This window comes from Dermochelys coriacea, chromosome 7 (assembly GCF_009764565.3).
Source record: "Dermochelys coriacea isolate rDerCor1 chromosome 7, rDerCor1.pri.v4, whole genome shotgun sequence".
In the NCBI taxonomy this organism is placed as follows: Eukaryota; Metazoa; Chordata; order Testudines; family Dermochelyidae; genus Dermochelys; species Dermochelys coriacea.
In genome coordinates, this window is record NC_050074.1 from 35,150,187 (window position 1) to 35,162,434 (window position 12,248).

General features: G+C 38.5%; 1 protein-coding gene across 4 annotated transcripts in view; it reads left to right on the plus strand.

Annotated features, from left to right (window-relative positions):
* The window catches only part of PTPDC1 (protein tyrosine phosphatase domain containing 1), a 47,638-nt gene that overhangs the window by 20,825 nt on the left and 14,565 nt on the right, over window positions 1-12,248 (plus strand). Inside the window, exons 3-7 of one of the 4 annotated variants that reach the window (XM_038410967.2) lie at window positions 5,630-5,722; window positions 9,240-9,411; window positions 10,224-10,304; window positions 10,529-10,647; window positions 11,414-11,551. In XM_038410967.2, the coding sequence (XP_038266895.1) occupies window positions 5,638-5,722; window positions 9,240-9,411; window positions 10,224-10,304; window positions 10,529-10,647; window positions 11,414-11,551 (595 nt within the window). In that variant the 5' untranslated portion in view covers window positions 5,630-5,637. Of the gene's footprint in view, window positions 1-5,629; window positions 5,723-7,909; window positions 8,647-9,239; window positions 9,412-10,223; window positions 10,305-10,528; window positions 10,648-11,413; window positions 11,552-12,248 lie in introns of those variants that run through there. The other 3 variants (XR_005294132.2, XM_038410966.2, XM_043518857.1) reach the window with 3 other exon arrangements.

Sequence of the window (12,248 nt, forward strand, 5' to 3'; positions counted from 1 at the left end):
ATAAGAATCAAGTGAGCAGTTGTTACTTGTCCTTGTTTGTGTAGCAATGCAAAACAAAATCCATAACTTGAATCACTTTACTGTATATACTTACAATACTGCAATGTTAAATAGTACTTCCTGTTCCAAATCACAACACATTTCCTCACTGTGAGCCACATTTTGCCCTTGTTCCAAAAAGAGCTATTTTCGTATTTAAAGTAAATCACAATCCCACTTAACTTGTTTTAAAAAATAAATGCAGAGACTGAGTATTGCTCACATTGCTGAATTCAGAATAGCTGTCATGAAGTAAATTCAGCATACTCATGTTTGAAATGAAATACTACAGCACTCCTAAAACAAAGAAAATATTGAAGTCCATGGCACTGCTCATATGGGAAAGAGCAGTAGGATTGGTCTGGATTCTGGAAAAGAATTTCAGGGATGCCCAATTCCTAGGCGAAAAAATTCCTGGGCAAATCAACCAACTCTCATTGCTGTATTATTTAGAAAAAGCTCATTAGCCTTCTGAAGTTCTGTAGCTACACAATTTTCTGCAATACTGATCTTTTCTTAAAGTAAAAGAGATCCCATAAAACTTAACTGAAGTTAATTCTTAAAAAAATATGAAATAGTTTTGGAAAACACACCTTCTCCTAAGTACTTCTGCCAATTTTTGCGGTTTTACCACAACATTTTTGTTTTTTATTAATTTATTTTATCGGATTGTATGTAAATTGAATGTATGGAAAATGTGCATGCACAAAGCACTGTCATATGCACTCCCCTCAAACAAAAAAATACATATTTTCCTTTAACCTCATTCAGTTACTGTACTCTCATGTTAATTGTAACAAAAGCAAGTACAAATTTTCATACAGAAAACTTTCACAAGTACGATTAACTTGACAGTGTCCCTGTGGCATGCATCTGGAAAATATTCTGTTTATTTTCTGTTGTCCTTTTATATATGGATGAGTTTAGAAACTCTTTTGTATGCAAATTTGTGCCGTTTATCCAGCATCTCGAGAATTATTTTAATTGTTAAATGTATTGTTCAAACAGCTGTAGCAGAAATAATTGCGTGAATCAGTAGCTTGAGTTAAGTAGCCTTCTAGCTTGTGGTTAAATAGCTCTAATAGTAAGATCTGCTATTGTGATGAGCAGTTTCAGTGCCTGCATCACAGCTAGATAGTCCCATTATGGACTATGAATAAGAGTTCTAATGAATCAAAATGTGTTGAAGAACTAAGACTTAGTAAGTGTTAAATGAATCCAATCCTAACAGAAATAATATTAACAAAAATAAATTTAATGTATTTAGTAAAGGTACAAGAATAAAGTGATCAGATTGTCATTAGCATTTGACACACACATTTATTTTGTCCCTGGCAATTAAGTATCAAAACACTATGTTAAAAGAAAATGTTGTAGGTTGTGAAGTCGAGCACTTGAAAGGTAGAAATGCCAGATTTATGGTTGCCCTTGCAGCCTTAATTCTAACCCCTTGTTTTTCCGTTCTGTGCACTGAGTAGGGCAAAGGTCCTGTGGAAAAAATATGTGATCGTATTGTTAAAACTGGATCATAATGGGCTCACCATAGCTGTATGCAGTGGGTCCGTGTCTGGCTGGCAGGAGGGGAAGCCTTTTTGGGCTCCCTGTGCAACTGGAACCAGAGAAGGAGGAAAAGGGAAAGATTATCTGATGGAGCAGGAAGTGGCTGGACCAGGTGTGTGGAGTAACTACCCTTTCAGCTGACTGGAAGAGTAGGGTGGGTATTTATACCCTTGACAGTCTGGAGAAGCCTTCTTTCACCTTGATTGGTCTGGCAGCATCCATCCTGCCACCCCTGGAATCTGAAAAAAGACTGGGTTTCTTCTTGATCCATTGTGGCCATTATGCTAGTTGCCCTTTTCCTTGGGGGTGGGGAAGGAATTTTTCCCTCACGGCCAGATTGACCAAGATAGGGTGGTTTTTTCTACCTTTCTACAGCAGGTTTGGGACCCGGTAGGGTGGGGCATGGGTTTAGATTACAATATCACAACTTGCTATGTAAAATTTGGGGCAAATATGCCGTACAGGTGCTCGTTATGGAAATGCCATGGTTATCGGATCAAATGGATTGGAAGAGGATTTAGAGGAAAGCAGCCCTTAAGGGAGCTGAGGAAGAGGGTTTGGGGTTCCTACATCTGGTCCAATGAGGAGCCAACTCCCCTCCTTTTCTAGCCCCCTTAACCCTCATGTGGGGGGGGCAGTGGGGGCCCAGCAGTGGGATGCCTGGAATCAGGTTGGGAAAGGACAGGGCTGACAGCAGCCCTCAAAATTAGGTGGAAATTATTAAGGAAATGATGACCAGCTGCAATGTACAACTTCTTGTTGGATACTCCAGATATTTTAAGTGAATAAAGTTGCAGCCTAATTAAACCATGTCCATTGCCTCCTGTCTTTCTTCTGGCATAGCTGGACAATGCATACTCAGAAGGGGCATAGTTAAGACTGAATGAGCAGCCATAAGTCTGGTATTTCCTAATTTCAAGTGCTTCACTTAGCAACCTAAATTATGTTCTTTTAACAGTTTTTTGGATGTAATTTCCTAGGGTCTTGTTTTTGTTAGAGGAAAAAAGGTAAAAAAAATTATATTATGTACAACTCAACCATCATGCACCATCATCTGGTGTGAACCCTGCCCATCAGCATTGCAGTGCAGACTTTAGCCACTTGAGTTACAGGACAGATTGTAGTAGGTGGCAGCAGCAGGAGGGGGGAGGTGGTCAGCTGGCTCCATTTGCTGTGTCCAGGGGTAGATATGGGAGAGTCTGACCCAGCCCAGCAATCATTCCTTCCTCCCACCACAGTGGTACCTCCAGCGTGGAGAATGGGATGGCCAGAGGGGATAACATGGGGAGTCCATTCTGGCTGTCCCTCTTCCCCTATGGGGAGTTTGGGGAACTCTTGCCCCCAAGTCATGCCCTGGGGATGGGGAATGGGATGTCTTGGCCCTGTGCTGGATCAGTGGAGCCCAGCCTGGCTTTACTCAGCTGTCTCCCCCTTCCTTCCGTCCTGCCACTACTGCTGCTCTGGCAGCTCCCAGGCATTCTGAGTGCAGCATGTGGTGGTGGTGATGCTGTTGCTTTAAACGATGGATAGCATAAACCTAAATCTTTTTAGAATGTTTGTGTGTTCAATTATTATTTTGGCAGACTGCCAGAATTTTTCTGAGGCATGCAAGTGAGAAGGGACAGGATGATTTTTTTAAAATAGTTTATAACTCAAATGAACCTGAATGGAATTTCATGAGACAAATAAAAGGCATTTCTTTAGCCTGCGGGCTTTCCCCTTGCTGAATTCCAGAGACCCATTGCAAACAGTGAAAATGTTAGAGCGTCTGAAAAAAGGGCACAAGCATCTCTTAAAATGGAAAGTGGTGGGCTAAATATAGGTGCTGCTGTCAGCTACCCATATAATGAAGGAATTTGCTGCTAAAACAACAAAGTCAAGGGTCAGCATTGAAAACATTTCAGATACAGTTAACCCTAACTTTTTTCTTCCTTATAATGCAATGCACTTCTTGGCATCCTTGAAGATTCTAAAGGCTCTTTGTTTGTTAAGGTGCTTTCACTTACATGGAGTTACGCTGTGCCTGATTATCATTGTCCTGGACACACAGGAAAAAAAGATGTGGCTTAAGTAGGCTATGACTGTATTAACTCATCTGGGAAGTAACTGGCAGTAATCCATGCAATACTTCCTTCCTTAATCACTTCCACCTGGTAGAGGGCTGCCATCAGCCCTCCACAGCTGGTTGTTGCTGGCACTCCACTGCCCTCCCCTTGTACGAGAGTTAAGGGGCTGGGGAAAGAGGTTGTCTCCTTGCTGGAGCAGACATTAGGAGCCCCATCTGTGTTCCCTAGCTTCCTTACAGGATGCTTCCCCATTAGGTCCACTTCCAGTTCTGATTTATCAGGGAACCAGACCCGCTATGGAATGAGTACCTGCACTGGACTCCTGCTTACACAGGCACCAGCAATTAGCGTGACTGCCTCCCCCCGCCAACCTGGTTCCCAGATGCCTCCCCCCGCCAACCTGGTTTCCTCTCTCATGTTGGCCAGAAATACATCCTCTCCTCATCTGGACAGGTCTACCCCATTGTCACTGAATAACAGACGTAACCAATATATTTTCATGGGTAATTACCAATCCTCTCCATTTCCCGCTTCAAGGATCTACTACCCTTTTTTTCCCATGCGTCCAGACAAAGCACTGCCACCTTGAGATTGCAGGGGTTGCATTTGCACTAAAGCCATTTTACACGGCTCTGTCATTAAAGGGACCTTAAAATGTGTGTAAATGTAACTTATGCCCACTCTAAAGACCCTTAACAATGCCGGAGCAGTGTAAAGTGGCTTTAGTGTAAATGAGAACCAGGCCTATTATCTTCATTGGGGTTACTTCTGATTTACTTCATCATGAAATCAGATAGTGCTACATTTGAACTGATAAATGTGCAGTGAGGATGTTTTAAAAGTCATTTGAATTTTTAAAAAACAATTATACAAAAATATGCATAAATTAAACAGTGGGCAAGGAAAATCAAGCAATTAACGCCTTACAAACACACAGCCTTGGACTGTTGCAGCACCTCACCCCCATAACACCCTCTTAGTAAATTTCCTGTACCTTGAGGCAGGTTGCTTAGTGCTATTGAATCCTAAAAATATTGTTGCAGAATTTGGTACTCAGCCTTGTCTGCATGGAAAAGTTTTACCTGTTCTACTGATATAAGAGCATCCACAGAGGAGGTTATTCTTGATTAAAAGTGCTTTTTTATTTGTTTAAGCCACTTCCTAAGACACATAAGCTAAATGGGAAAAAGATACTCTGACACTGGGATAAGAGAGTTCCTATGGGAGTTTATACAGATACAACTGTATCAGTTTAAATTCACAGTTTAGGTTATACCAAAAGGCCCTTCTCCACGTTGGCAAGATCTCAGACTTGTAAATGGAGCAGTGTCCCACAAAATATAATTTCAATAATTGCCAACATGTCAAAAATAACCTGAGGTTTTGAGGCCCATCACCTGATTTGTATGCTTAATTATGGTGATTACACATGCTATTGTAGATAACTGCACACATTCATGGGTGTCTCTTGGAAAAAATACAAAATAATCTAAAATTGTAAATATGAAGTTTCCAATCCAGAAACAGTGCTGCCACAGTGAAATCATTAGCTTCTCCTGGGGGAAAAAAAGCATTCTTGCAAGATTTCTGTTCTACAATCCTGTGTTTACTCTAGAGAGTTTGAAATCAAGATGGCAATGCATTGAATATTCTAGGACCTTTGTTGAATGACTTATATTCGTATAAAGGATCCAGCCCTGAAGTCCATATTCAGCAGAACTCAAAACTAAAACTGCAGGATGTATGAGCTTGAATTTTCTGGGACAGTCTGTCACTTCCTGCAGTTTAAATCCACTGTGTAACAATGAGTACTACGGCCAATATCTAACTGCCCAAAGCTTCTGTCTCACTCTGTACTGCATGTAACTTGCTCAGCTATATCTTTATAAAGCGTAGCTATCCTCCAGTGATTTTTTTAAGTCTCCTCTGATATATGTACAATAAACATGTTTCTGTTTCAACAGGTACTGCCATGGCTGCAGGGGTCTTGCTACAAAATGAATTGCCTTATTGTTCATTGGTAAAGAGCAGTGCATATCTTGCAACTATGAGTTCAGGTAATCATTTTCTTTAACATGCCCTTTAAAAGAAAGTTTAGATGAGTTTTGAAAAGGAATCATCTCTAAAAAAATAAAAGCCATATACATCTGTTATAGCTTGGTTGTGGGGATAATGCGTGTGTATATGTAGTACAAATAATTCATTGTGTTACTCAAACATCGCTATGACTAGTAACCACCTTGACATGTTTCTCTTGCCTTTAGCTTTCTGTTTCTGTTAGGTTATAAATTCTTATGGACAAGAACTGTGCCATCTTTTGTGTTCAGGAAGTGCTTAGACATTGTGGGGTGCCATAAAAAACAAATAACAAAGAGTAACAATTTTTACTGGCAATAATTATGATTCACCACTTCGGCTGACTACCTTCAAATGGCACTGAAGTCAATGAGAGAATAACGGCATTCAGCATTTTGCCTCCCTCAGTCTCACCAACTGCTGGCTCCACTATGACTTCCTTAAATTTGACCTATATAGAAGAAAAATGTTACTGACTTATGAAGATCCATACGGAATTACATCTAAGGAGGCAAAATAACTGATGAGCAAAAGTTCGATATATTCACTGGATGTAGCCAGCATTTGAACCATTTCTTAAAAAAAAAACAAAAAACAACCCTTAATCATAAATGATACTTAAACCTCAGCACCCAAGAATTATCCAAACAAAAATAATTCCTAAAATTCCAATCATCAAGATAATTGTAGAGCCTTGGAAACAGAGTCAGAAGTTAAACTAAAAAAAGCCTATATTCACCCCATAACAGACACCGCAAAAACTTGCCTTAGCAGCCCTTCAGGTCTAGAAATCCACTTAATTCAAAGTGCTAGTTTTTCTTTTTGAAACTGGTAATGACATGTCAGGTTTAAAAAAAGGGTTCATAGGTAGCAGCAGCCCAGTGGGGTGAGGGAGCGCTATTTTATAATCCTCAATTAGCATGTGATTGGTTGAGGAAAGCATGGCTTGGTAGCAGACACTCATGGGCAACAGCCATGGAGCAGGCTTTAATATTTCCTCTCCCTCCTGACATCAACATTAGGGTTGGAACAGGGTAGCAAAGGCTGTTGGGCAACAGCAGCACCCAATGGAGATTTTAAATGTTCCTTTTCTTCCCTCCTGCCATCACTGGCAAGTGGTAGGGCTGGGAGCAGCACCAAACCTCTCCGTGTGCCCTTACTAGCCAAGTGGCACATCTGTTCAAAATCTAATAACGTCCTTCCTGTCTGCACCTAGAAGAAAGAGATCATTGCCTGAGGTTTTTAAACTGGAAAAAGCCACTTTTAACTTACCCGGTTTTGTCATGCAAGTTCCACTTCAAGAAGCATCGATTTCCCATGGTATACGTACACAAGTTCCAATGACATCAGATGGAAATCGCATGCCCAGATTGAGGGTAGAACATGGCCTTAAGAGAGGGCAACAGGCGTAACATGCTTATTGGGTCAGGTTATACTGATTTTTCTTCTATTTTTTCTTTTCTCTACCCTGCTCGTCAAGATCTATAAATTGCACTCTAACAGAGAACTGACAAGATGACTATTATTTTTAATGGTTTTTACCGTCCTTACCCCATGCAAGTGATGGTTTGGCCCTGTGATTTTGAGAGTGCTGTAATCTTTCTGGCCAGCTCAATCTCCCTCTTTAGCATGGAAGCAAAGAGGGAAGCAGCTCATAGCCTGATACCTACCTCTTGAAACTTAGAGCAATCAAATTATATGGCTACTTCTCCCAATAGTCTGCTTTACCTCAACCCAGTAGAGCCAAGAGCTTTGGTTAATAAAAAACTCCGCTCTGAAAAAATAAACCTTTTGTTTTCAAATTGTGTTTTGTTAGTGGATATGAATGGTCCATGAGTAAGCAGTCTGCAATTCATCATGTACCCAACAATTTCAATAGCAACACACTAATCCTAGGTTTCAGAGTAGCAGCCATGTTAGTCTGTATTCGCAAAAAGAAAAGGAGGACTTGTGGCACCTTAGAGACTAACAAATTTATTTGAGCATAAGCTTTTGTGAACTACAGCTCACTTCATGGGATGCATTCAGTGGAAAATACAGTGGAGAGATTTATATACGTAGTCCGATGAAGTGAGCTGTAGCTCACGAAAGCTTATGTTCAAATAAATTTTTTAGTCTCTAAGGTTCCACAAGTACTCCTTTTCTTTTTACACTAATCCCAATCATTACAGAACTAACCATGTATTCTGGAGCAGCTAAGTGGAGGGGAAAAGGTAGTAATGGACTTCAAACTAATTAGTGGGGGAGTACAGTGTATTTACTTACAGATTTATAGGAAAGCAGTGCCCCAAACTACATTTTGATTGTATTTCAGTATATAATATACTGTGTAGTATGTTTTGAATGTACAATAATTGTAATTTACTAAAATGCTCATTTTGTTTATGGAAAATAGTCCCAGTCCAGTTGCAGAATTATCTACTTGAAATGCAACTATTCTCATCAGCAGTGGAACAGTTTGTCCCAAGCAGAATCAATTCATATAGAATTTAGCTGCCACAAGGGTAGCTGGCATCAGTGCTTTCATTGTTTGTTACTATGGAGACTGCTCAGCCTATCCTGAATAGCTGTTAGATCATACAGAAAGATACACATCTCTGTGTAACTTCAGCATTGAGCAAGTTGGATTTCAGATCCAGTTTGTTTTCTACGGCATTTGTAAAGTGTTACAAGGGGGTGATCAATCATGGAGGGTTCACCCAGGAGGCGCTCAGCTGTGAATATTTTTAGTAACTTTTTTCAGGGTCGGAGGCATTCTTCCTCTGATCCCCTTCTCCGCATACTCCAAAGGCGCCGGAGCTCAGTTGTAGAGGTCCTCTCATCATCCACACACCGCGTTATGGTGGCCATATCATCTGTAAGCCCTGCAGAGCTGAATGCAACTTTTCCTGAGAAAAAAAGTGAAGTATTTTTAGATTATTGCCAAAAATCATACTTGGGTTGTATAGCAATGTATTATATAACATGTACTAAAGATGTATAATCTTGTTTAGATGTATATAAATACGTATGAAATATTTCAAAATCATTTGATAGTGGTTATTGTTTTATTATATATAATTGTATTTACTGATATCTTACTCAGGGCTTAATTTGTACTTTATTTTTAACTTGTAGAGCATTTCAGTTTAACATCTTGGTTTCAGAAAATAATTAAAGCAAAGGATAGCTTAATATGTATTTGTGCAGGCATGCTGTACATTTCTAGATAAAAGGTGACCGTGACATTTCCTTCGTCATGGAGAATATCACGTTCCTATAATTTCATGAAGAAGGAAACCAAGTTGGTCATGAATAACAGTGCTAATATAAGCTTCAGCACTAATATAAGCAAAGAATGGTATTTTTATTGAGAATCCTTGCTGCTTAAATCTCTTGAAAAATCTTTAATATACTATATTTTTGTAATTGAATCATTTAAAAGTTTGCTGTATTATATTTTAGGGTAGTGATGATAGTTTGCTAATCTTATTTATTCTGTTTTTCCCTATGTTGTAGGAAATTCAAGGCGTCCAACTGCAAAATATACTAAGGTAGGGGAACGCCTTCGCCATGTCATTCCTGGTCATATGCAGTGTTCGATGGCATGTGGTGGACGTGCTTGCAAGTATGAAAACCCAGCTCGATGGAGTGACCAAGAGCAAGCCATTAAAGGACTTTATTCTTCCTGGTAATATGCAGCACTCAATTTCACTAAGCTTAATTGTATTAGCTACGTTAGAGAATTTAGGGTAATAGATTTATATTGCATTTTTCTACCAAATATAGACTGCCAAGTTAAGTACAGTATGTACTGGAATAAAAGGTCAGTTAAAAATTAATACTTAGCAGTAAGCCATAAAGGTCTTCATACAAAGCCCATTGAAGTCAATGAAAGACATGCATTGTCTTCAGTGGGCTTTGGTTCAGATCCAAAATAATAAATGCCTGTTTACAGATTATATGAACGTTCTAAACTACAGAAGTTTTTCCTTGAAATTTAAATACACATAAATTAAAATATGTTCATTGGTTTAGATTAAAATGAATGAAAACATGTTATTGAAGATAAAATAATATTAAATATTGAGCCAATGAAAGCATTTTTTCCATCCTATATAGTCACTGGAATGTATTTTTAAATTAATGTTGACATTTTGTAAAAATGAGTTAAGAAGAAACATGTAAAATGTCTCTGAATAGGAATACAGAAATTATGATCTGGGTAGCCATTATCTACCTAAGTTTTTGTATCATGCTCATCACCATGGTATCTGAGCACCTCTAATAATGGTATTTTGTTATATAACTTACTCGGTAATTGTTTCAATAGGATTTATAAAGCATGTAATCTGATGAAAGAATTTAGAAAAAAAGGTATAAATGCACATTGCTAATTATAGATAGCTTCCTGAACATGAAAAAAAGGTATATATTTTCATAGATTACTCATGAAATTCTCAAAATGAAATATCCATCCAAATTATTAATTTATTTTCTCAGGATAACAGATAACATAGTGGCCATGGCTCGACCCTCAACAGAAATTATTGAGAAGTATAACATTATTGAGCAGTTTCAAAGGTAATGAATTTTATTGGTAATGAATTGCTCTAGATCTTACTGATATAATCCCTGATCCATTTTTTCCCTCCTACTTAGATTTGGATTGTTGGTAAAGGTCCTTTCATTTTAGCAATATGCAGGTAAGCCTCCATTCTGCACTTAGGAGAAATGTATGTTTTAGAAAATAAGGGTTAATGAAATTATGGCTGTGTATAATGTGACTATTCTGTTCCTTGCTTAAGGTGTGACATAAAAACAATAATTAACCTTCAGCGTCCTGGGGAGCATGCTAGCTGTGGGAATCCGCTGGAACAAGAAAGTGGCTTTACCTACCTTCCTGAAGCTTTCATGGAGGATGGAAGTAAGTTCACTCCTGCTGCTTTTCCTCATTAATTATCGAGTACAGTAATGCAGATTTTTGACACACAGCTTTTGGATTAAGAGCAATTATATAAGGAATACTATACACAAAATATAAAAAAGCAAATTTAGCAAAGTCCAACCTTCGATAATACATTGCTCCCTCTCTCATGCTACTGTTGGGTGAGGTATGTGGTTGGTGTTTTAAATTTCAGTAGAATGAGTAGCTAGAGTAGATAGAAGACTATGCCTGGTAAAAAGATAAATGGGAACTGAGCAAAATAATGTAGAGCATATTAACTGTTTTTCAGACATGTTTGCGGGTAATGTTGCACTTTTCAAAATGTCTGTTTCTTTGATTTGAAGAGGTTTGTATCAGCAATATCTTCATTTTTTCATACTACACTGAGTGTATCTGCTTAAGAAAGTTAAGAGCCATTGAGTTAAGATGTGCTTTTATGCCCAAACAGAATGTTACACTTTTCCTATATATAGCTCAGTAATTTTAGTATGAATCACTCAGTTTTGTTATAACTTTTCCATTCCAGCTGAGCTTTAGTCTGAAACATCTTAACTACCTCAGCATGTCCATGAAATTCTCACAGCAAGCTCTCTGAAATGTGAAAATAATCTGTTTCAAACAAATATATATAGTCAGTCCTCTTATTTTTATTCTTTCAGTACTTTCGTTTACTCATCTCTCTTCTGCATACAGAACAAAAGATTTAACATTGTATACTAAAGAAAACAATTCTCTCTCTTTTTAGTTTATTTTTATAATTTTGGATGGAAGGATTATGGCGTGGCATCTCTCACTACTATACTGGATATGGTAAAAGTGATGGCTTTTGCCTTGCAGGAAGGGAGGGTAGCTGTTCATTGTCATGCAGGACTTGGCCGAACAGGTATGTGTGCAACTTCAAAAATTAATGTGAACTTATTTTCTATAGGTACAAAATAATGGCAGATATAAATCATTGTAGGTTTGTTTAAATTGTATATTTATCACTCCCAGAGGAGGTATACCTGTAAAGTGATTAAACTTGCAAACAAAATTTATTTGTAAAAAATAAGAGTCATTCTGTCACAGGCAGCAAGGGGACAAAGTTAACAGATATGAGCTGTGAACCAAAGGGTTAGAGAAACTTTGAATCCATGTAATAATCTCCCAGCAGTATTGAAACTGTACAGTCTCCTCGCCTAGGCAGCTGCTACTCTACAAAGTCTCCAATTAAGAAAATAATTCACCTTGTGCTTTTCTGGTTTTGACTACAGTTATCTGTGGTTACCGTCCCAGCTCAGACCTTTGGTCTTTGAAGCTTTTGTCTTTTGGGTGTGAGGATGTTAAAGGTTGCACTTACTTCTGACCCCTTCCCAAATATGTCTCTTTGCCTGGCCCCATCTCTGCAACAGCCACCATTACTCCCTGTGGGAGTGAGAAGTTTGAAAATGATGTAACTATGCTGCAAACACAGTTGAGAGAGAAACTGGCATTTTTTTAAAATGTGGAGGGAGGCTGGGAAAAGACCTTTAACCACTCAGAGATGGCATTTAAAAAAGTTAATACAAGCTAAGGGGAGATTTAATTTCTTATTTAAAAGG